The 26,525-nt window shown below is 40.9% G+C and overlaps 1 protein-coding gene across 2 annotated transcripts in view; it reads right to left on the reverse strand.

Moving 5' to 3' along the window:
- The window catches only part of AGMO (alkylglycerol monooxygenase), a 147,164-nt gene extending 123,749 nt beyond the window's left edge, over window positions 1-23,415 (reverse strand). Inside the window, exons 1-3 of one of the 2 annotated variants that reach the window (XM_063303717.1) lie at window positions 23,063-23,415; window positions 20,419-20,549; window positions 1,789-1,940 (exon numbers count right to left, since the gene is read on the reverse strand). In XM_063303717.1, the coding sequence (XP_063159787.1) occupies window positions 1,789-1,940; window positions 20,419-20,549; window positions 23,063-23,194 (415 nt within the window). In that variant the 5' untranslated portion in view covers window positions 23,195-23,415. The remainder of the gene's footprint in view (window positions 1-1,788; window positions 1,941-20,418; window positions 20,550-23,062) is intronic. The other variant, XM_063303718.1, reaches the window with a different exon arrangement.
- Window positions 23,416-26,525: the final 3,110 nt, after the last annotated feature.

The following is a 26,525-nucleotide window of genomic DNA, read 5'->3' on the forward strand; positions in this document are numbered from 1 at the left end:
GGAAATGGCAGGAAGAGCTGCTCTTGTTATTCTTCATCATAGCCTTTAAAGGCACTAAAAAAAGAAACTGCTTGAAGAAATAATTTTGCCACTGTCATATTACTCTGTTTGAACCTTAGAAAATTTCACTGCCTACCACAAAGTTAGCTGAGACAAAGACTTTCATAATCTCCAGCTTTCAAGGAAGAATTGCCATTTTGCCAAACAGAACGGATTTTCCTTCTGTCAGCATGAGTTTGGTTGAAAGAATTCTGTGTTCAGCATGATACATATTGTTATATCTTGGTATAAATGTTATACTTCCCAAGATGAAAATCTGAGTTTTTCAGAAGGACAAATTAAGTGCTGCCAAGTCAGCTAACACTGTTGTTTATGAAGCATATCCCCAGTCTCTCTCACACCCACACACCCAACTTGGCTACTCCTTATGATGAATATTCCCCTCCCCTTTATATTATTGTCTCATCTCCATGCACTTCCTTACATCCCACCCACCCTCTCCCTAAATCAAACCTGAAGTTCCTCCCCATAGGATTGCTGTATGTCCGATTACCTCCTTCCTCTTCTGCTTAACTCAGAAACTCTCCCCACATTGTACTAGCCTGGTTCTGACCTCATCCCTCGTTCTATCATCATTGTTCTCATCAGGAACAGAGACTATTCCGCTCTTCCACTCAGTAGTCTGCATTAATTTATTATATGTTCCCATCATTTTTCAGAGGCTGTTCCAATGTTTTCCACATACAAAATCCAGTGATATTAAGTATTATATAAAGAAAATCCAGAAATGCATCGTCTAGCTCACTGAAGATCCCCCATTAATTTGAAGCAAAACAAGAAGATAATAAAGAAAGAATTATCATTTAAGTGCACTCAGTTAATTTCCTTATCTCAGCAAAGTTTTACACTATTTAATACATGTACCAAAAATCTGACAACAAAAAACTTTATTGCAGGCTGGAAGATAATGACTCCCCGATGCAGAAAGACAATGAAGCTTCTGAAGTCCTTTTTGCATTATGATCTTTATGTTTGCCTAAGGAGCAGGTAGATGAGATATTACGTTTGTTCCTACTTTGGTCCACTGATTATTCAAATACCTGAACTTTTAAAAATCCTTTTATTAGTATTTACTTGAAAAACTGGTCATTGCAAAAATGAAATAGTGTCCATGGCAAAAGTTTTAGCTTTATAAATATTTACCTCTACCAGTATTTGTGATATGATCACCACATCATCCAAGTGTGGCAAAAGAAAATGATGTGGCTCCTTTAAGGAATCAACTTTTTTTATTATTAAACATTTTAAAAAAGGATATACATAAGGAAAGTCAAAAGACATGAAAAAATATAACAAAATAAAATAAAATGGTAAAGTACAAATAATAAGAAGTAAATAAGAAAGCTAAAAATGCCAAAGCGATTATAGTTTTCCAATATATTACTTATGAAATCATAAGAATCATTAAGAATCATTAAGCTTTAAGTTACCTATCAACACTAACACAGTATATCTAACTAAAATTACAAACTAACAGTACTAGTTTCCTAAAAAGTTAAAGTATAGACTCTATACATAGAAAAACCCAATTTGTTTTGAGGGGGGTAACAACATATTAGATTATAGCCCAAGAATAATTTCCTTGGAATCAACTCTTTAAAGCAACTGTGTCATTAATAGCCATATAGTTCTGTCACTGGTCACTTTTCTTTATGGGCAACCATTCAAAAGACAGCTCAAAATGTTCACCATTCACAAAATAAAAATGAGATTACATAAAAATCTTACCATGGGCCATGCGATGAAACCAGTAGTATCCAAAATCTACTCCAATTAAGGTCAAATACCATGTCCACGGTGAATCCCATGGCAGTTTTATGATTCTGTAGTTGTTCCACACATAGACATATGTTGATACTTCAATACTTCTAGAAATAATGCTGAAATTCAAAAACAGAAAAATGCACATTAAAGATGCATCAGACTACCATCCTCAGAGTGTTTTGTTGTGGACTTAACCACCTCCATAAAAAGGTCATGGAAGAATGGTTTCTGGAGCTAAAAGCAGAGACAGTTGTTTAATTTAGCAAGCAAAAAAAGTTAGGGAAGATTAAAAACTTTTCCTAAAAGATTCTGCTCATCATCAACAGGGCAGCAAAATCATCAAAAGATCAAAATGAGATACAAGACAAATACAACATTAGCAATTATTGCAGCAGTGCTGGGTCTGAATAAAATGTCTATTTACATGCTATCTAAGGTGAATAAAATATAACTGTAATGCTCTGACCACCTGATTTTTATCCCAGCAAAGACCCGCAGTGATCAAAGTCTGGTATCACTAAGCTACCATTTGAGAAAACAGGACCTCAATTTTTCTTAGTTATTATTCCAAATCCCCAAAAGCCTTGAGAAGAACAGGAGGGAGGGCATGAAAAGACCCTGATTCACCCTGACTGTCATTCACCACCTGTGCCTCACTCATAGCCCTCTAACAGCTGGCCTGATTTTCAAACCAAGATATCTGTTTAACTTCACTCTGGCAGCTGGAGAACCAAGAATTTCCACACAAGTTTCAATGGCAGGTGTATCTGTCCTTTGCTGAAGCAAAACACCTGGAAGATGTTTAATCTTTGTAAGAGCCTTGCAAAATATTGCTAAAGATTGTTTTTTAAAAATGTAATCCAGCATATTTTTGCAATTTATAACTTCAAGTATTACCACAAATCTTAACCTAAATTCTTAATCATTTAGACAACTGGCCAGAAAGGAACTAATGTTGCTCTAAAGGGACTGGGGAGGAGAGAGGAAAACTCTCTCAACACTGTTTTGCCAGGAAATTAAAAAAAGAAGCATCTTCTGCATACAGTGGTATCACTTACCGGCTATTGTCCAGAACAAAGTTACATATGCTTAAGGCCCATTGAATCAAGAGGGCTTAAGAGTGCCTGACTCTGCTTGGATAATGGCCACTGGGTACTGTTTTCTCACTTTGGCCTTATTAAGTACTGTACTGTTTTTGCAACATATCCGGACAGAGAAAGAGATAAAATTTCCTAAATTTGTCACTGAGCGTTTTTCCATGAATTGTAGCTAAAGCTAGAGACTAACTCTGCAGTACAACTTTTTCTCTTAAAGTTATACAAGTAAAATCTGCCTATTTTAAATTAATCATTAGCATACTACAACTGGAATTGTTAATCGGTTATCGAATGTGTCAAATGTGGAAAGGAATTTACAATTGCTTTATTTTGGGACAGCATATAATGAAAGTCAAAAGGAGCATTGTTACTCCAACAATGCTTTTTTAAACCTTCATTTTCCTTCCAACTGAGGTCTCAAGAAAACCGAATATTAAATAATCTGAACTTTGATAAGAAATATGCTAATTGCAAGTAAAGCTATTTAATGAACAAATATACTCCATTTATAATCGGACAAATTCTCACTGAAAAATAGCAGGAAAATTCAAGGGATTTATTATTAATTCCCATTTGATTTTAAAATTTCCCTATCTTGAACCAAAAATTCATCAAAAATAACCTCTGCATGGGACAGTGTGAAATATATGAATTACATATAAAAATACATTAACTGCTATTAATTTTAGAAAGCCGGCTGGGTGACTTTGGGCCAGTCGCTCTCTCTCAGCCCAACTCACCTCACAGGGTTGTTATTGTGGGGAAAATAGGAGGAGGAAGGAATATTAGGTATGTTCGCTGCCTTGAGTTACTTATAAAAATAATAAAGGTAGGATAAAAAATGTTTAAAAGTACTAAAAATATTATCTTATGAATTAATAACAATCAACCAATTTTGAATCTTCAAAAATATATCAAAAGATAAAAATCTACAGGATAATGAAACAACTAGCAAGTAAAAGAATGGACTGGTATCTGTGATTTATACATTTTATATATAATTTATAAAATAATTTTGCTAAAATAAATTCTTGATATCTGTTAAATGTTCATATGCACATCAAGTACCAAAAGTTAACTAAAATCTACCAACCTAAACACACAGAAATACTAGAAACATGTGAAATACTGTATTTAACACACCCACCCACGCACACACACACACACACACACAATAAATACTGTATTCTGTAATACAGCCTCCATGAAAAAAAGAAGAGGAAGAGAAAGAGTAGGATGCTTGGGAAGCCTCAGACTAAAAAAGGAAAATAACTTGCCTGCAATTTAAAGTCTCATATTTTTCTGAACAGGTTCCAGTTCGTGACCTGACACCCAATTTATTTCTCGGTCAACTGATTTATTAGACTTGAAATGCCCCTGACATATAATGGTCACAGCTTCTCACCCTTTTGCTTTTTACACTCTACTATGAAGCCAAACAATCCAGAAGTTGACAGAAAGAGTGAGAAAGATCTGGGAGTTTTACTCCCTGTCTTCACTCAGCAAGGCAAATATGATTATTTTCCATTTTTAATATACAAACACAGCTACAGAGTGATCTATTTGCTAACAACAGCTTGGGAAACTGTTAGAATATTTGCCTATCCAAATTCTTAATTACAGGAAGTAAAACCAGCACTTTAACAACCCTTCTTCATCTGGAAGAGTATTGCACTGGAAAAAATTAGCCTAAAATCTCTCTCACATAGAAGAGATAAAATCTCATCACAAACATGAAAAGTCAGCCCAAACATAAGTGAAAACTCAAAATATTTCTCCCAAATATTTGCTTTCCTACCAAACACTTGACATTTGTTTGTTTAATTACAAACAAGGATTCCTAATGGCTTTCATAATTGACCATAACATTTTAAAAACAATTAAAATCACGATCTAATGTTGTGCTGTATTTAGGAAACCTTATGTTATCAATTATTGTTTAGTATTTATAGCACATTATTAATGTACATGGCATTTGCTTGTTGCAACAATTAATTAATTATTCCCATTAGTCAACAACATATAATTTTATTTGTTAGTCATTTTGTGGACTGTAATGACATATCAGTTTTGGAATATTTCAGAAAAAAGAAATTTAACTGAAAACTAAAATAGTGCACACTCTATTTTGGAATTACATGAAAAGCTGACAGGCACATGTTAGGTCCCTTCCTTCAGATTATTTCATTCCTAAATCAATTTGCCATTATATCTGTCTAGTCAAATTCATTTTTATTGCAGCCAAAGGCCAGCTAATTAATACATTACTATTTAAAAAATTAAAATATGCTGCATTAACATGCACAGTGTAACTGTTATTACACAAAATAATGCTCAGAGTCAGCTTCAACTGGAGTTGCTTTAAAGCCTTCTAAAACTATTGTTGTTATTACTACCTTATCTTCAAAGGAAGACTGGTGAGTGAGAACTTTACCAGGTTAAACAAACTGTAGTGGAGGAAAAAACAAGGGGTTAATGATTACATTAAGACAACTAAAGAAACTTTATTGAAAGAATCTCAGAAAGAAGAGCTATTTGTGGAAATAGACTCTAACTACAACAATAAAAAGCAACAACTAGAATTGAGACTAGAAAACTGGAAAGCTAGAGCACTCCATGGGCATTTTTTGAAAAATACTGAAGGAAAATTGGACAGCACCAGAACAGGGCAATGGCTTAGGAATGGGACATTTAAAAAGAAAACAGAAAGAATGTGGGGGTTTTGCTACTTAAGAACAAACCTTAGGCAAATGTCAAAACAGAAAATACCAGTTTGGATAGTAAATGGCTTAGGAATGGTACATTTAAAAACAAAACAGAAAGAATGTGGGGGTTTTGCTACTTACGAGATAACACAGTGGACCATTTAATAACTGGATGCAGCAAAATCACAGACTGGTTACAAAAAAAAAAGGGGCATGATTGAGTTGGCAAGATATTACACCAGCATTTATGTAGAAAGCATGGCTTTACTGTCAATAAGAATTACTTGTAATATGAATTCACAGAAAGTCATTGAAAATGACAGAGGAAAAATATTTTGAGTTCTTACAATCCAGACTGATTGATACCTGAAATATAATACACCAAACATTATTATAATTGAAAAGAACCATGATTGCTTTATTGATGAAGCCATTCCAAGAGACTGGAATGTTGAAGACAAAGAATGGGAAACAATTACAAAATACTGGTATTTCCAAACAGAGATTGCAAAAATTTGGAAGAAGAGGGTGGTCACTAGGTGAATTACCACAAGGATTTAGAAAGAATTTGGACTGCCTAAAATTGGAACAACTAATGACAGCCCAACTACGTACAAGCATCAGCACATTTGGCACCTTATACATAATTAGACACTACAGGGAGTCCTTGCTTAATTATGGTAAGTGGGACCAGAATTTCCATCGCTGAGCATGACCACATTGCTTAACAATGGCAATCCTGGCAGTCCCTGTTGCTGTTGTTAAGCAAGGACTGTGGGCCATTAAGCAAGGACCTCCTTGTGATTTCCTGCCAGCTTCCAACAAGCAAAGTCAATGGGGCAGCCAGCAGAAAGTCGTGAGTCCTGAGCAGCTCACAAGAAGACCAGTGGGTGGGTAAGTGGCTGCTGCAGCCCAGAGCAAGTGCAGCCAGGTCAGGGGTGGCTGCTGCTGGGGTAGGAGGGCATGCAAGTGTAGGCTCCACCATCCCTGGCACCCCCAACTTACCTTCGCTGTTTTCTTTCTCCTGTTACTGACAAGGCACACCAGGCCTGGCCCTTCACGAAGCCGCAGCTGCCCCAGCCCAGCCCAGCCCAGCACCAAGGCATTGCCATACAGAACCCCGCAGCAGAAACCTTCCAAGGCCTCAAGAAGAAGGCCTTGTACAGCCAGCAGCTGCCTCAGGAAGGGCCAGGCCAGGCACACCTCGTCAGCAGCAGGAAGGTGGCAAAGATCAGCTGGGGACAGTGGAGCACAGGGCAGCAGAGGCTGCAGAGTGCAGGGGGCCAAAAGGGCAGATATGGGGGAAGATAGGCAGGTGGGGGTTGTTGAAGCACACCCTGCAGGCATATAGTAAATGCAGGCGGGCTGCCAAATGACCACAGGGGCACTCCAACAGCTGTAAGTTCGAGGACTGGATGTAAATACCATTCATTCAACGTTGTAGTAAATTTCAACAATCACTGAACGAATGGTCAGTAAGCGAGGACTACCTGTAGAACACAGTTTTAACTCTAAGACCTGCTTCCACCTGAATGCAAAGCTATTGATGCATATGTGGGACACCAGACCAATTGGGAAAAATATTTTCAGCCAATCACTAGCAATTGCAAAACAGGTTTTGATTTCAACCTTCAGCATTCTGGCCTCTAATCACAAAGCTGCATTTGAGGCTCACCTCAGAAGGCAAAAAATTGTTTTGAGAAATATAGATTCTATTCAAACACTCTGCAACTAGAGTAAGGACCCAGTTGCACACTTTTTGGAAGCCGGGCCAGTGGTCTGACTAGCACACTTTGATGGCTGCCAGAACCAATCTTCTACCGCTATCGCTCCGAGTATGTAAAAAATATCTTAAACCAAACAAGTCTTTTCCCAGACATGGGAAGCCAGCTGTGGAGGGCAGCCGCACAAACCCAGGAAAAGATACAGCTGCTTTATGGTGTTTCGACAGGTGGCATGTGCACACTCATATTTTACCCTTTGAATATGCATGTCCACACAGCCTTACTCTATTGCTCTCCACATGTTATTGGACTTGATCTCCCATCATCCCTGATCACTACTATGCTATTGAACATGTAAGATTGAATCCCAGTAACATCTGGAGTCCCACAAGTTTCCAGCTCTGGCCTTTGTCCAAAAGGATATTGGCAAAGCAATAGAAATGGTTTTCCTAAATTATGGGCATAAATTATTTCTGCAGTCCTATATTCTTCTTTTGAAATAAATAGGATATTAACTCAGATATAAAATATTTTTAAAGCATATTTATTAAGATTATGTGCCAAACTTGTTTTGTTATGTTATACTGATTTAGCAAATGAAAATGAACAATATAAGAAATAAATACATGTTTCTATCCTAGCTAGCTGATATTTATTTCTGGCATATGGCTGCTAAGAGAATGTTAAAGCAAGTATTTCAAGCTTTATGGCAAATGTTATTGTAATTTGTGCTTTAAACACAAAATATCCAGAACAATTTACATAAAGGCATTCTATAGGATGGGTGTTATTTATTTATTTACCAACATTTGTAGGCCATCTACTCATGTAAGTCTGGGTGGCTTACAATATTCAAAACATCTATAAACATATTTCAGTATTAAATAAAAATATGATACTGCCTTAATTATGATATTAATTAATTATGATATTCCTGTCTTATTGGCCTGTTTTCACCCATTTCCTAATGGACACAAGGTTGGAGGCCAAACCTGAACTCAAGGAGCATACTGTTTCACAGTAAGAATGTTTGTTTCCAGACCCTGGCCACCAAACTCTTGCTGAGTAGACACCCAGAACATCCTCTCCTTGTTGGGCCATATAGGATGGGCAGATTCTATCTGAGCTGTCATACCTCTCCTTAAATAAAGAAAGGAAAGCTGGCAACTATGTGCAGATGAAGATCACTGCAGAAATCCTGCATAATCAGAGTCAGACACTCCTAGTCAGGTTCACTTTTTGCAAACCTGGACCTAGTGGCAGACCTCACTGATAAAGCTATGTTCTGCTACAGAAAATCAGAGGTTCAAAACAGGAGTGCTCAACATGCAAATATTCCTGATCAGCTCTGCCCGTCCATCAATGCTGCACTGGGTGCCGGTTTGCTTCCGGGTCCAATTCAAGGTGTTGGTTATCACCTTTAAAGCCCTACATGGCATGGGGCCAGGGTACCTGAGGGACCATCTCATCCCCATTACATCGTCCCGTCCCACCCGGTCATGCAGAGAGGGCATGCTACAGACCCCGTTGGCGAGGGAATTCCATCTAGCAGGGTCCAGGAGACAAGGCTTCTCTGCAGTGGCACCTGCCCTTTGGAACATTATGCCCCCAGAGGTGAGGCAGGCACCTTAGCTTCCGGCCTTCTGGAAGAATTTGAAAACCTGGTTCTGCCACCTTGCTTGGGATGGGAAGGGCAACAGCTCTTCCTGGGGGTGGTTGGCGCTGTAGTGCCCTCCCCATTGAATATGATCTTATATTTGTCTATTTATACTGATGGTCTGTATTGTAACTTACGTTTTATGGTTTTAATCTGTTTATTTTGTTGTAAACCAGCCAGAGTTCCCCTTTGTGGGGGGTTGGGCAGTGACAGAAATTTGAAAAATAAATAAATAAATGTCTAATAATATCATTGGCCCTGCTGACATCCACACATGCAAAGGAGAAAAATATTTGTCTGAAGGTAGATTGCTTCCAAATGAGCAAGGATGCTGATAATGGCAGGGTTTTTTTGCTTATGGAGGACCCAACATGCTCACAAATATACATTTTTCCTCTGAAGATAGCAATGCTGAACCCTAAGAGGAATGAAATCTTTTAAGTGGAATCCATTTCTGATGGATTTTTTTCAATAAAACCTTTATATTGTAATGAGCAATTTTGAAGGTTTTTTGTTTTCATATTATTTCCTTGTGAATCAAAATTACAATCCTTTGAATGCCCACTTAAAGATAAACATCAAGTTCAGTTGGGCTGATTTGCTAGAAAATATAATAAGTTCCACAATAGCCCAAAGTTATTTCCCTAAGCCTTCAACACTTTTGCTGCGTTTTTTTTTTATTTGCTCACTGTTTGGAATCTAAAATCTACCTTTTCACATTCTTCCAGTGAACCTAAAAAGTTTTTCTTTTCTTCTATACCTGAAGCTCTGCTTTAACTACAAGGCCATGTACTAATGACAAGTTTTCCAAGAATGAGGCAAATTTCAACTGCTAGCTGAGAAAAGAAGAATTAATCCCTAGGAGAGGATACTATCAATAGTGCGTTAATCTGACCCTCAGCTGTTAATGATTTACACTGCAATTTCCCTTGATACACTGAGTTTGACTGAAATATAATTTTAACAGTTTCTGCTGGGTTACCTGAGAATGGGAGTCACTGAAAGGCATTGTATTTTGGAGGGACAAAGCACGTTTTTAATTTTTAAGTCTACTTAGGGTTTTGTTTTTTCCTATGGCTCATAATTCATTTAAAATAGGGATTAATGCTCAGTCAGCTACATACTAACTGGAAGAAATTAAAGAAACTTCCCAAGCCAAATGCATAAACTTAAACCGGAACCAAACGTTAGTTAGGAATCCAAACTCAAACTATGTATTTCCAGTTCATCTATAAGGAACATTAGTTCGAAGTAAAGAGGAAATAATAATTTGAATCTCAACATGGGGAGTAACTACACAGTCTCAAAATTCATTCAAGCCATATACCTGCATTATATATAAGCTACTTTCTGTGTTGCTCATTTCATACACAGTCCTAAACCACAATGTGGCTGGTTTACTAGTACTTAAAATGTATGATATTATGTGTGAATTTAGTTACTGCTACTTATTTAACAAACCACAGTTAAAAATCCCAGAAAGAGAATCTTTTCTGACATGATTTCCCTGTGGGAATCACCCCCTAGACCTCAGATTGACCCTGACCTTCCCAGCCTGAAGACATGACTCTGCCACCATGCAGAGGCCCTGAAGACATGACTCTGCCACCATGCCTGGGGGTCTGGCAATGGTGGGGAGCTTTTACAATGGCTGTGCTTTGCTCATGTATGGATAGATTCTGCCACTGATCATAATTTGTTTTGATTATTTACTGGCACTTCTGTACTGAAAGGATTTGCCAGTGACATCACCGTTGCCCAGGGGACACCTGAGGGGGCTCCTTTCATGTCCCTGTTATTTTCCCACCAAAGTGGTACCTATTCATCTACTTGCATTTGCATGCTTTCAAACTGCTAGGTTAGCAGTAGCTGGCACAAATTGACAGGAGCTCACTCTGTCACGTGGCTTGCGCTCTCGGGTTTCAAACTGCCGACCTTCTAACCTTAATGGTCCTCTGACTCAGCGTCTTAACCACCGAGCCACCGTGGCCCTTATTTACTTGATCAGTTGCATTAAATAAAGAAACTGACGTAAACAATATAAGCATGATAAAGCTGAAAGTTGATAAAGTGAAAACCTTTTCTATTATAATTCAAATAAAACCTAGGGGATTCTTCTTATAAAAAATGTCTTAATATGGTACTGATCTGCTTAAAATAATTTACATGTTTTATCATAATCATTCAATCAATTAATCGTTTTTCTGTAAATTCAGTGGGATTTTTTACGATTTCCATAGGAATTTCAGAATTTTATAAATGATTTAATTGAAAACCTAATAAAGTATAAAATGTGGCACAATATTGTGGCATAAAGTACATAATTTTCAATAAGACATAAGATATAATGACATACTATACAATATATCATCAGCATATGATAATGTGTCCTTGCCATCTACCCATTTATGTTTAAACTGTTGTTATATCCTTCATGTCTTCTACCTGACTAATAAAGCAGATCAGCGCTTCAAATATTGAATGAAAAATAAGAAGAGTCCCATCGGACATCCTGACAAATGAAAAGATAACTCAGTGTGTAATAACTCTAGCAAAGAGAGTTGATACTTTAATAAAAAGGAACAAAATCCATATTTAGGCAAGACTTCTTTCAAAAATATTCACCACACCAGATCAAAGAACATTTCTGCATCCACTACTGGTTTCAGTGTTTCAATGCTGTATATCTATTTATTTATTTATTATTCACATTTCTATCACCGCCCATCTCCCCCTAAAAATCTAGAATGTTGATTACTAATCTAATATTATCCTACACTTGGTGATGTTTTATGAAGGCAGAATATGCAGGACGGATAACTGAAGGTAATATGATCTGTAATCTTTGTGCCAGGGTTGCTGTGAGTTACTGTGAATATTTCTGCTCATTGTTTAACTAGGAAATTTATGATAGTTTGCAGACTCAGCAAGATCTTTAACAATACAATTACACAAGCTTCACTAAAGCAATCTGGAAAGCCATTATTTAAAAAGGCATCATTACAGATTTCCAATAGTACTGAGGCAAAGAACACAATATGTTTTATATCATTCAATGGACAACCATCTAGGCCACGAACTAATGGTAACTATTATTTCTTGGAGAGATCAGGGTGAAGCTAAATAGGCAGATTGATCACACATAATCTTAAGAAGGACTATAATATATAAAATTGATTAACTTTTTCCTTGATCATATTTACCTCAGAAATACATAATTGAGAATTTCCCATTGGTGAGGCCTAAGCACCTGTCTCCTTTATAATCCCGTGAGTAATCCAGCAAGCCACTGGACGCTTCAATTCATTAAGATGCAAAAAAAGAATATTTTCAGTTAATCAAATGATGTCTCTATATTTTTTTTTAAAAAAGCAATTCTCTACCCTTTCAAAAATTCAACATTTAAAAATACATTTTCGGAAGGAAAAAATTTTTAAAGGTTAGCCCACCAATACAACCAAAAACGTACCACTAACATGTTACAGAGCAGCCAGGTCTGATTCACAGGATCAAAGACTTAAACAGGCATTTAGGACCACTGAGTCTAACTCCCTACTCAATACAGGAATCCAACAACTCATTATCCACCTCTGCCTGAAGATACCCAGAGAAACAAATTCTTTCATAATGGCTTCATAGCTTTTTTGCAATGCACTGCCTTATCAGAATGTATGTGGAGGCTTATTTATGCCAGTTTCCAGCAAGCCAGTCAAGAGAAGCCTGACAATTAGCTATTCCATCCCTTTTTATCATCCGCAAATTTGATAAGCATTCCCTGTATTTCATCATCAAAATCATTAAAGAAAATGTTGAGAAATACCAACTTTAGAACTGGCCTGTGAAATCCATTAAATGCTTCACTCCAGTTTGCTGGGGAACCACAGGTTTCAAGCTAGCTGTAGAGCCAGTTAAAACTTAAGTACTGGCTGAATTGGCTACTCAGAGTGATGTGACATACCTTCTCAGATTAATCATATTATTATTTTTTGATCTGGTGGTAGATTGTAAGAAAGATGTGGATGCAACATAGCTTGACTTCAGTTCGACAGAACTACCCCTTTGGCAATCCTACCTCTCTTAGTCCTGTTATTTTCAAGATGCTTACAGATCAATCACTTTATGATCTGCTCTAGAATCTTCTTAGATATCAGTGTCAAACTGACCAGTCTGTGTATGTGTGAACCTTCTAGTGAATCTTAACTCCTTGCAACTATGCAGATAAGTCTATGCAGGTTTTTAGCAAGATTTTTGGAAGTGGTTTGCCGCTGCCACCTTCTTAGGGCTGAGTGAGTATAACTGACCCAAAGTCACCCAACTGGCTTCTATGCCTAAGGGAGAACTAGAATTTAGGTTTCCTCACTCCTGGTCCAGTGCCTTAAAAACTAAACCAAATTGACTCTCTCCCTGGTTTGTAGCTTTGCATTTTGTTATCACTTCAACTATTTGGGGGGGAATGGGGTGGGTTGGGACACACCTCTAGGTGTATATACCATGCTTTACTCCACTATCTCAATTTTCAATGTGGTTATAACGAAGGCTACAAAGATCAAAATTAAATAGCAACAAATGGTTAAAGTTTTCAATATCTGTTTGCTGCCCTCCGGCATTTGTCTAGATTTTTGCCATCCACACATGGTAATCCTAGTAACACATTAGACAAAATTGCAGAGAAATCAAAAACTTACAAACCAAAAGTCAAACTGCCAATAATTCTAAATACAGGCAGCTCCTTTGAACATTCATGAATTTGTCTAATTCATCTAATTAATTTGTCTAGGCCACCTAAGACATCAGCCACAAGCACATCCAATGGCCATTTCAATGAACTTATTAACAGAATACAATGTTGAACAGGCCTTATTCATACATACTTTTGTTTAAAAACAAAAGCGTAGGAGTCTATCATGGTTTTGAACTTGATATATGTATATTTATATTCTGAAAGTGTGCATAAGTTTTTATATCACTATATCAGCCTTCCAAATATATTATTTTGTGCTGTGTGTTTTATAGAAGCTTTATGCCTAAACTGTCATGTTCGCCGTTTCAATGTCTTTGATACATCGTAACGTTTCGCATGTCATTAGCTGGATGCGTGTTTCATCTTTCTCGGGAGGATGGGAGTAGTTATCTTTTGGCTTTGCTCTGGAATGTATTTGCATTATCTACTGCGTTCAAGGTTACTTTCCCAGGCTAGCGCTCTGACGATTGCTAGCACCTGTGACGGGCGGGGCTGTTACGAGGGAGGCGGAATACGTTTGCACCAAGGGTTTAAGTTTGTATTTGGCGCGCTTTTGCTCATTCTCAGCTTTCTCTGTATTTGCCTTTAGTTCCTTAATAAATCAGATTTCATATAGCAGCCTCTTGTGAGTCTGAGTATTTGGGCTGGGGCAATCATTACATAAAGCTGAGAATCTAAGATCCCAATTCCGCTGGCCCCTGTCCAGGAAAAGACAAGTTGTCTAACCCTGTGAGGGAGAGCGCCAGCGATGACCGAACCCGACATCGTGATGATGGAAGAAGGGGAACCGGACTCGACCGTGAGGCAACCCAACCGACCATCCCAAGGGGGGGAGCTGTCAGCCATCCTAGAAGAGGCGAGCTCCGAGTCGGAGGGTGAAGCCGGGGGCATGAAAACTGCCCCGGAGACTACCGTAACTTCTCCGGGTGAGCTGGTCACCTGGGATGAGACCCAAGGGGATGTCACGGTGGCGGGGGGCCCATCCTGGAGGCAGAGATACCCACTATCCCCCACCGTGGTTCAGGTGCAGCCAACGGAGGGCTCCCCCACCCCGGATCGTATCCGAGTGCTGGAGTCAAAAATGGACTCGTCAGAAACGATACTGAAGCAGCTGAGTCTAGATGTGACCTCGTTGAGAGAAACCCGGGAAGGATCAAGCCAACGGCATTCAACCCCTTCGTCCCATGGGCAGTCCCCGGAGCAGCGACGGCCGGCGCGGAGGCGCGAGGGAGACCAGACGGTCCAGATGGAAATAGCAGCATCGCCGGTGCGGCCGCCCCAGGGCCCCCTCGCCGCCGCGAGCCCGGGAAGCACAAACCCCGGTAGCCCCGGTGGCGGGGCGCAGCCCGGCGGGGGGCGGGATGAGAGACTTCCCTGTCAAGTTTGATGGGGACCCGACCAAACTCTCATTTTTCCTGACGAATGCTAAAGCCTACATGGAAGAATGGGGGTCGCTTTTTCAATCGGAAAAGGCAAAGATCATCACCATTGCCACCAAACTGAAAGGGAGGGCGGCAGACTGGTATGTCCAGATGTGCCAGTCGGAAGCGCCTGAACTGGAGAAATTCAACGAGTTTCTCTGGGCATTGAGACAACACTTTGAGGATCCCCTGACGAAAGAGAGGGCAAAGCGAGCTCTGAAAGAACTTAAGCAGGGGTCAAGATCCGTGGCTGATTATGCGCTAGAGTTTAAAGCGCTGGCTGGGAAGGTGGATGACTGGTCCCAAGCTACCATCATCGAGTTATTCAAGGATGGCCTGAACACAGAGGTGCTGCGCTGGTCTTTGGGGAGGGACGACCCATATACACTGTACGAATGGATCCAGCTGGCGGGGAGGGCTGAGCATGCCCATGAGATCTTCGCCCATCGAAAGACCGCCAAATCGGGGCGGGAGGTGAAGCCCAGCCGCCCACCAAGCACCGGGGGGCGACCAGGACAACGACCCTGGGACGAGGAGCGAGAGAAGCGGTATGCAAAAGGCCTGTGTCTGAGATGTGGTAAGGAGGGGCATCGAGTGGCGGCGTGCCCGAAGGCGAAGGGAGAGGAACGGATCGGCAAGCCGCCGACGAAGTCCCCTGCCCTGCCGAGGAAGCAGAAAGCCGCGGTGGCTGAAACCGAGGGAGACGATGTGATGTTCTACGAGGATGAAGGTGAACCCGAACTACTGCAGCCGGCGGGAAACGCCAGCCACCTGCTTTAAAGGGCGTCGCAGGGCAGGTGGTGGAAGAAGGGCGCGAGCCTTCATCGGTGAGTGGTAGTTACCGTATTCTCACGGGGAAGTTGAAGTTGGGCTCCCGATCCAAGACTGTAGAAGTATGGGCCATGATTGATTCGGGGTGTTCCCGGTGTCTAATGCACCCTGATGTGGTAGCGGCTCTGGAGCTACCTACTTTCCCGTTACAGCGACCCATCGCCTTTACACAGCTGGATGGGTCCATGGCAGGGGGCAAACCGGTCACCCATTTCACAGGGCGGGTAGCCTTGCAGCTGGGCAGCCATCGGGAAGGTTTGTCTTTTGTCGTGGCCCCAGTAGGGGGACCCTTGGTGGTGTTGGGGGTGCCCTGGTTGGTTCAGCAAAATCCTCAAATAAACTGGGTTTACCGGACTATCACGTTTAGGGATGGCTTCTACCAAGCGACAGAGGGGAAGGGTACCCCAGAGGAGATGGTGGGGGTTGCGGCAGCTGCGACTCCGCATCTCCTGGCCCTTCCTCTGGAAGGCTTGCCGCCGGAGTACCGGATGTTTGCTGATGTGTTTGGCGAAAAGGAAGCCGACCAATTGCCCCCTCATCGAAAAACGGACTGTGCCATTGAGCTGTTGCCAGACACACAATTGCCCAAGCCAAAGATTTATTCCATGACACAAAAGGAACTGACTCTGTTGAGAGACTTTGTGGACAAAAATTTGGCGCGCGGATTCATTGAGCCAGCGAATTCACCGGTGGGGGCGCCGGTTCTTTTTCGCCCAAAAAAGGATGGGACATTGAGACTTTGTACCGATTTCCACGGATTAAACGCCGTCTCAATTTCCAATAAATATCCCCTGCCATTGATCAAGGACATGTTGTCACATCTGGCGAAGGGAAAGATCTTCTCTAAACTCGATTTAAGAGAAGCCTGCTATCGTGTACGAATCAAGGAAGGCAATGAGTGGAAAACTGCCTTCAATTGCCCGTTGGGAGCATTCCAGTATAAGGTGTTACCTTTTGGTTTGGCCGGGGCCCCTGGGGTATTTATGCAATTGATCAATGAAGTACTGCATGAGCATCTGTTTAAGGGGGTATTGGTGTATTTGGATGATGTATTGATTTATACTGAAACCATGGAAGAGCATGTGTCTCTGGTAAAAAAGGTGCTGAGTAAACTCAGATCAGCAGAATTGTATGCCAAACTGTCTAAATGTGCATTTCACCAGACACAAATTGACTATTTGGGGTATAGAATTTCAGATAAAGGCATTGAAATGGACCCTGCCAAGATGCAGGCTATCATGGACTGGGAAAGCCCCCGCACCCGCAGGCAACTTCAAAGTTTTCTGGGGTTCAGTAACTACTACAGATTATTCATAAGGGGATTCACTGAAATTGCCTTGCCACTAACCGACTTGCTCCGAACCAAGGGTTTGGGAGATACTCGGAGAGTAAAGAACCCAGGGGCGCTGTTGCGCTGGACGCCTGCTTGTCAAACGGCGTTTGAGCGGCTTAAGGCAGCTTTTATCAAAGAGCCCATTTTGCAACATCCTGATCCCTCAAAACCTTTTGTGGTGCAGGCTGATGCCTCCGATTACTCTATTGGGGCATTGTTGATGCAACAAGATGGAACAGGATGCCTCAAGCCATGCGCCTATCTGTCCCGCAAGTTCTCCGAGACTGAGCGACGTTGGCATGTATGGGAGAAAGAGGCATTCGCAGTAAAAGCTGCATTAGAAGCCTGGCGGCATCTATTAGAGGGGGCGAATCATCCCTTTGAGGTGTGGACTGACCATAAAAACTTGGAAGCTCTTAGCACCCCTCGAAAACTGAGCCCAAAACAAGTCCGTTAGGCTCAATTTTTTAATCGGTTCAATTTTCAATTGAAGTTTATTCCGGGGAAAAAGAATTTCCTGGCTGATGCGTTGTCAAGGCAACCGCAGGACTCTGGGGCAGCGCCAGAAGTGGTTAGCACCCTGTGGACGGCGCCCCAATTGGGTATGCAGGCTGTGACGCGTAGCCGAACGCGCGCGCAGCAGCCACCCGCTGCGGACGCCGCCCAGCCGAGCGCTTTGTCAATTCCTTCCCAGTTGCAACAAAAGTTTCTAAAAGAGCTGAAAACTGATACTTGGTTGCTGGCAAATAAAGACAATGTTACTTTTGACCAAGGCTTCGCTTGGAAATCTAACCGCCTCTACGTCCCTGAAAGCCTCAGAAAAGAGGTGTTACTACGTTCACACGATGACAAACTAGCGGGTCACTTCGGGTTTGTTAAAACCTTGCACCTAGTTCGGAGGCAGTTCTGGTGGCCCACATTACGCAAAGATGTCAAGGACTATATTGCCTCCTGCACTGTTTGTGCAATGTCGAAGCGCAAGGTGGGGAAGCCTCAGGGACTGCTGCAGCTGGTGGCTGCCCCTTCTTGCCCCTGGGATGAAATTTCCATGGACTTTATTGTTGAATTACCACCCAGTCAACGCAAAACTGTCATTTGGGTGGTCAAAGACTATTTCTCAAAACAAGCCCACTTCATCCCTTGCGTGTCCATTCCGTCGGCACGTCAATTGGCCCGCCTATTTCTGGTACACGTGTACAGGCTACACGGATGTCCCTCCCGCTTGATTTCGGACAGGGGCACACAATTTACCTCGCAATTTTGGCGGGCGTTCCTCAAATTGTTAGGAACGAAGCAAGCCCTGTCCACGGCATGGCATCCCCAGACGGACGGGGCCACAGAGGCTTTAAATTCTACTCTGGAGCAGTACCTTCGAGCTTTTGTGAATTACCAGCAGGACAACTGGGTAGACCTCCTCCCTTTTGCCGAAGTGGCTTACAACAATGCAGTTCATCAAAGCACCGGCCAAACCCCATTTCGTGTGGCCCAAGGCAAAGACTTTGTACCCATCCCTGATCTACCTCAACCTTCAGGCGGATCAGCCACGCCGGGTGATTGGGCAACGCAACTGGCAGACTCTTGGCCAATGATTCAAAAGGCACTAGCTGATGCACAATTGGATTATAAACAGTATGCTGATCAGAAGCGTGCCCCTCAGCCGGCATTTCAAGTAGGGGACTCGGTTTACCTTTCCACCAAGTTCATAAAGTCCTCACAACCTTCCAAGAAACTGGCTCCTAAATTTGTGGGTCCTTTCCCAATTACCACTCAAATTAACCCTGTGACTTTTAAACTTGACTTGCCTCATAACCTCAAACGCTTACACCCTGTTTTTCATTGCAGTTTGCTCAAACCGACTATTCCTTCGGACCGCTGGCATCGCCAACCTCCACCTCCAACCCCCATCATGATTGACGGTCAGCAACACTTTGAAGTTAAAGAAATTTTGGACTCTAGACGCCTTCGCAATACTCTGCAATACTTAGTTCGCTGGAAACATTTCCCTCATCCAGAGTGGGTCGCTGCACCAGATGTGGCTTCCCCTGTCCTAGTTGCCCGTTTCCATTCGGCTTATCCCACTAAACCGGGTCCCTAAGGGTATTTTTAGGGGGGCGGTATGTCATGTTCGCCGTTTCAATGTCTTTGATACATCGTAACGTTTCGCATGTCATTAACTGGATGCGTGTTTCATCTTTCTCGGGAGGATGGGAGTAGTTATCTTTTGGCTTTGCTCTGGAATGTATTTGCATTATCTACTGCGTTCAAGGTTACTTTCCCAGGCTAGCGCTCTGACGATTGCTAGCACCTGTGACGGGCGGGGCTGTTACGAGGGAGGCGGGATACGTTTGCACCAAGGGTTTAAGTTTGTATTTGGCGCGCTTTTGCTCATTCTCAGCTTTCTCTGTATTTGCCTTTAGTTCCTTAATAAATCAGATTTCATATAGCAGCCTCTTGTGAGTCTGAGTATTTGGGCTGGGGCAATCATTACATAAACGTAGACTATTCCCAATATTCAGTAGTTTTGGGCTTGATTTCTAAGATGATTTAAATTGAATTAATGAAAGGCAAGTTTCCCATTTTCTCTCCCTTCCTCAACCTTGCAACCCATGTTGATTAGGACCCAACTCTTTGGAGAACCATGGATTGCAGTAGGAAAACAGAAGAAACAAATTACTTCCATAAATTGCCTTCAGTATATTGTAAGATCCAAACTTCTGAATTACAAAGTGATGCAGATAAATGGTCTTCTTACTCCAGAGATCTCTCTTTGTTTGTACAATTAAAAGCTGCATGAAGAAATAGTTCCTTTTTTACTTTTGAACTAATTAAACTGCTAATTAATTCCACTGTATGAGACTGGACTCTTATATTTGGCAAAAGATAAATGCTCTACTTAAGAACACAGCATGAAACAATAGATGTGGAAAACCAGATTCTCTTAAAATTGCATATATATTATTAGCTACATATCTCAATAGCTTTTTCATATTAGTCAAAGCTTATGAAAATTCCTATTAGCAAAATTAAGGATCTTTTTCCCTCTATAAATCTGAATCATCCAAGCTACACAACAGATTGGACTTACTCTGGCAGTCGAGAGGAGATACCTGCGGACACAGACGTTATACTATCACTGAGCAAAGATGACAAACGTCCCTTTTGGGTCCACTTAACTATGAACTCCAGCATAATCAGGGTAACGAACAAGGGAACTGCCTAAAATGAAAGGGGAGAGATATAAACAAAGTAAAGATTTAATCATATCATGTACATTCTGCTTTTGCTTTCCAACTATGATCTAAACTTGAATACACATTTTTTTCCATTACTTCCTCTACAGCATCATCTGTATATCTTAATGAGCATATCATGGTAGGTAAACTGTATGTGGTTTTACAAAGGATGCTGAAAGTGCAGCCCATGCACATCCATTCAGCCTGACTTAAGCCACAGACTTTCTGGCCCTTGATGCTCTGAAAACATGTAACATGCAGCTGTATCGTTCATGTCTGATTCTGATTAACCTAGGGTGGGAAAACAATCTTTATATATTAAAATATTTTGTGCCACGTGAGGGGAGACAATTACTGACTTTATTCAAAGTGCAATTAAAAACTAAATTACTATTGCCAAGGTTAGAATACTGAACAGATCCCAATTAATGCCAACTGATTTTTTCCTCTATATAGAAAAGATCCCAATTAATTCCAACTAGATTTGTTTCCCTTCTGTGTTCAGCTCTAGGGGGAATGGGGAGCAGGTTAGATTCCTAACATATGCCTCCTCTTCCATACAAAGCATTTATAAGGCTCACCTGCAATTTGTTTCAACAAAACCAGACACACAGCTACATTCTATGAATTTCTGAAGGCCTACTTTAGTCCTTATTTTCATGATAGCTTGCCATACTGGGAGTTTTAAGTCCAACACAGGTTGGAAAAGACTCCTTAAATGTAACCACAAGTGATCCCACTAATGCAATGTCTTGCAAACTACTTTGTAGATGTTCTGCATTTGGGAAGGGCCATCACAAATCTAGCACTGCACAAACTCCTGTATCACCAGTATAATCTCAAATAATATTTTTAATACATATAGTTAACATGTTTAGGTAAGAGTCATCAATCAGTATGAAACCAGATGTAACTTCAATATGGTATTGGATTATTGTAATGCATTCTGTGAGAGTACCCTTGAAAACAATTCAGAAGATTGCAGCTGAATTTTGACCAATTTTATTCTAGTCAAAAGAATGGGCAATATATGGGCAATAAGCAAGGTTGTTTAACTCCAGCTCTCATAAGTTTTACCCTGCATGGTTAATAGTGAAGGAGTGGCAGCCCAACATCTGGAGCGTCACAGTTTGCACTAATATTAATAAAAAAAAATGTTTTGAAGGAACATGACAAAAAAGGTGCCTTGTCTCTTTTCAATCAGTACATGTGGTTCAATTATCAGTAATAGTCTCTCCTTGCATTCCATCTATACCTGTAACTTCAGATTCCATCCTTAGTATTTCCAAGCAGGGATGGAAAAAATTCTGAAAGTCTGGAAGGCTGCTGCTTGGACTGGATTCCTACATCATACTAAGCCATGATTTGTTTAACCATGACTAAGCCACAACAGGGAAACCCAAAAACACAATAAAGAAGCCACGGTGAAGTTCATATCCCACCAAGCGAACACTATACAAGCCACATTATGGCCCAGAATTCTGTCATTTATTTTATTTTAATTATTTGCTAGATGTCTATCTCTCCTTTCCCCTAGAAGGAACAACAACCCACTTTGGTACTGCTGCCAAGAGCTTAAGACAGCATATACTGAATCTCTCCTCCATTTTTTTCCGAAACACTCTGAAGGGAAAGTTGGGCTAAGAGATGGTGACTGGCCCAAAGTGTGTAAATCCAGCCACTTTCTCACAATCTATTTATTTTGGGATTAAGAGAGCTAAGAAAAAAAAAGTTCACTGACCTAAGAAATGTGTAAAAATATAAGAAAAAAATTATGCGCCTTCTAACTAAAGGGGAAGGGGTGACATTAATAGGGACACTGTGTCCTACCCAGTTGTACACTCATATGGTGCAAACCAGGGGTCACAGTCCAGCATACTTTGGACCAGTTGCCATCTCTTAACCCAAGAGATTTCTTGACCTTCTTCAGATGTATTGTACTATGGCCCCATCAACCTCAAGAGAATGGGAGATGCACCCTTTCAGGTGAGCCTGATTCCTGGTGACCTCGCAGGACACTTCCATATAGTTTTCTTGACACCAATATGGAAATAGTTTCTCTTCTCCTGGGATGTTTTTTGTTTTTTTTTAACTTCCCAGTTTAGCCATGAGCTGAGTTTTCCTGAGGCTCTCCCACTCAAACGCAGCTTCTCTGGGAACCAACTAAGGTTGGCTGAACGTTACTGCCTAGCCCCACGATTCTCAAAAGACACCGTCTCCTTCAAAACAACCTGGTGATTTCACAGACGCTCCCTGCACTCGCGGAGGAGGCGGGCAGGAAGACTATGGGAGAAAACGCTTCCCAAATCTGAGAAAATTCCGAAGAAACTTCCCCTCCACGCTGAGGGGCCAAAAGTGCGTTTTCAAGGTCCCCTTTTCACCCCAAACATCGGCAAGTCGGCTGCGTTCTCCAAACAAGAAGCGAGCTTTGCAACTGTAACAGTTTGTAGCGCGCAGGGGGGGCGCACTGAGGAAGCTTGGGTTACGAGCTCTCACCTTGTCCACGTAATCGGGAACTTCCTCGACGCTGCGGAAAGAGCTCTCGTTGGGCCCAAGGGCGTAAAACATGGCGCGGAACTCCTGGAAAACAGAGACAGCCTGTTCGGGGGACGCGGCGGTGGCTTCCATTGTTTGCAGGCCTAAAACGTTTGCCCAGCGGCTTCTAGGAGTTGGCCCCTCCTCTCTAAAGCGAGGCTAGCGAGAGGCTATCCGACGCGGATACGGAGACACCTCAGTAGCTCGCTCAACTGGAGGAAGGTTCAATTCTCGGGCTAGAAAACAATTCCTTTCGGAGTGCTATTAGTTTCGCGGGGACCGCACGTCTCGTTTCTTGTAGGGAGGATTAGATTCTCTGTGTTCCGGCACGAGGAAAGCTTTGGGCGTTAAGATCAAAGAGATATGCTCAATAGACGGTGGTTCGCAGACTAGAATGAATGCTATCGGTTTGTGGCTTAATTTAAGAGTCATTTTAAACCGTACAGTGGGAGTGTTTTAATATTTTTGCAATTGTGCATTGCTTCGAGGATGTTATTTCTTTATATTTGCTTTGCACCGCCGAGTATCTGTAACTAGTGGAGGTCTTTTAGAAGTTGTGTCTTCTGTAAACAGGACTTGGAGGCACTGCTAACATATTATGAGAAATTAAGACAGCCTGTCAGTTAAAAATCCAAGTTTCCACGTTTTTCCGGCATCATCCATTTTGAAGGTATGAGGTAGATTCCTTCACGAAAATGACATGGGCTAGTGCCACTGGGAGATGGCCCCTACCTCCTTCCAAAGGTGCAAAAGGTACCTTTCCCTCTGGCAAAAGGTACATTTCACGGCCATTTCTTTCAATGAATGGCTGAGGGATTTCTCTGTATTCCCATATTTACAATATGATCAGAATTTCGGTTTCTGTGAGTGTGATCTCAAATCTGGAATTTGATAAGAAGGACTATCAGAACCCTAAAGATTTCTCTAATCACCAGACGAATGAAATCTAGACACTGAGCACAGCGCTACCTGAAATATCCCCATGGCTAGAATACTCCTTAAGCTTCCTTCCATTTTCTTCTCAGGCATCCTTTTTTTCTTTCTCTGACTGTGAAGTCAGTGACCCAGTAAATTGGGAATGTGTAGATAAGCTCCAAATCTTGACATGACTGTTGGGATTATGTTATAATCTATTAGTTTTGCTTCCTTGAATGAAAAGTATTGATCCATCTGATCAGTCCAAATGCCAAGCCATACTGTGAATGGGAACGCCATCTGTGTGTGTTGTCTGGGACAACTACTGTAGTTTCATTGTCACTCTTCCTAAAAAAAAGTCCCTTTACTTACTAGTGAAGGAACTAGTAGTTTCCTGCCAGTGAACCTCTCATATTGCCTGTTCACACGTGCAGCCATCATACAGTAAACTTTGTGGGCAATCACAGGTAGCAGCAGTGTTTGTCTGTGGTGTGGTGCCCTCAATCTGAAGCTTAACTTTTGTCTTTGTGTTACAATTAAAGGAACAGGGATCTCAAAGGCTGGGATTCTCTTATTGACTAATAAGTTATTTCTGTATCCAAGGAAACTAAACTCTTAGAGGAAATTAAGGAAATGGCCCAGTGTGATCTGCAGGCAGCTCATGGTTTTTTGTTTTCTCTGAAGAACTCTGTCCCACCCACTCTATGAACAGAAAACACCCAGAGGCTTCCTGTTTGAGTCTCTTCAGAGCACTGCAGCAGCATTAAGTATGAAACTCATAAAGAAATTTTGGGTAGGGTTAGAATGGGTTGGGCAATACCATTTGCCTTGGCAGTAGTTCGTTGCAAAGTGAAATTGGATCCAGACATGAGCTGGGAATAGTTTGTTTGAATAGAAGTTGAAGTTATATGTAAATATGGGCAATAGCTTTACATAATAATAAGAACATTAGAGCTTTAAAAACATACTTTAAATACATTTCTAGTTCAGCTCTTCATTTAGGTTAGCACTATGGCAATACTGTAAATTATTCCTGGCTGTTACTAGTATGATAAGAATTGTGTGTTCATAGTCCCTGTGTCCTAATCTGGTACAATAACGCTGATATCTTTAATTGCAAAAGAGTTCCAAGTTCATGATTACATAACCATCATGTCATATATTTGTACTTCTTAAAAGATTTCATAACCCTGTATCTAATTCCATTCCTTTAATCTGCCCATGATTGAACAGCTGTAGCCAGCAAAATATTTTGCAGTTAGTGAATGACCTATTTTGCCACCTAAATAAATGATTAATCTTTGTAAACAAGAACTGAAAACGTCCAAATTACCATAACCACAGTCAAGTATGCATAGTATCCTGGAGAAAACTTTGTGTTAATGTTTTAAATAAGCTACATACATTTTTCCTTGCAGTCTGTTATTACAAATATGAAATTGGTAGGGTTTATATCAGTCTATCTATTTACCGAGAAGATCTGCTTTTTCATTATAGTGGAAATACACAAGTAATAAAAAAATACATCTGCGTAATATAATCAGTAAAATATCTGTAATAAAAACTAAAGCTCTAAAATATAAAATAATACAGAAATACAGTTTCTATTAGAACAGATGTATACATTCATGCATGGTATGAAAAATACAGGCAGAAAAAGATTTTTTCCTCCTCTTCATAGCATTATTAGAGCTCAGACTAATGTAGGGAGATTCTGCACTAATAGGCCATGTCAACCAGCCATACTGGCTGGGTTTATATATTGTGCTAAGCCATTATGTAGTTTGCTTGGTTGTATTTTAGTGCAGCATATAAACATAGCCAGCATAGTTTTTACATTCTAATTAAACTTATGTTTAAAAGATAGTTGGATTGTTACCTACAGTTAAGTCTAGAAAGGCTATTGAAAAGGTATCACCACTAAGAAGGCCCTTTCCTATAATCACAGGACTGGTTTCTGAAACCAGAAGAACTTCCAGTTAGGGCTTCTAGATAAAATATAATCACTAAGCATAGGAAACAGTGTAGGGAAGGGGGAAAGTGATGAAATGTGCATTGTGATGCAGACTCCACTGTTTTGTAGTTGCATGCAGATGCTAAAGGGCAGAGCTCACATTCTAATACCACAATGTACATTTTGTCATTGTGGTTAGGAACAGATACCTATGTCACTGGAGTTTGCAACTTACTATTGAGAGATACATCAGGAATTGTGTAAAAGTTTATAATTTAATGTCCTTTTAATGAAAGCTTTTATCGTATTTTTTAATGAAGGTGAGCCACCATTTTTCCCTGCCTTGCTTCAAACAGCAGCTACACAAACACGAATTAAACAGGTGAAGCGCTTCCCAGATTCAGTGTTTACCAGCCATCTGGAAAAAGCTTTAGCTGTATTTCAGTTGCTTTTATAGAAGTGTTATTAGGTAGCAAGTCAGCTTAAGTTGTGCTACATGGTGCACAGAGTTTTACCGTCCAACATATGCCAAAAAATTCCAAAATGCATTCCCTG

The sequence above is a fragment of the Candoia aspera genome, chromosome 4 (assembly GCF_035149785.1).
Source record: "Candoia aspera isolate rCanAsp1 chromosome 4, rCanAsp1.hap2, whole genome shotgun sequence".
NCBI lineage: Eukaryota > Metazoa > Chordata > Lepidosauria > Squamata > Boidae > Candoia > Candoia aspera.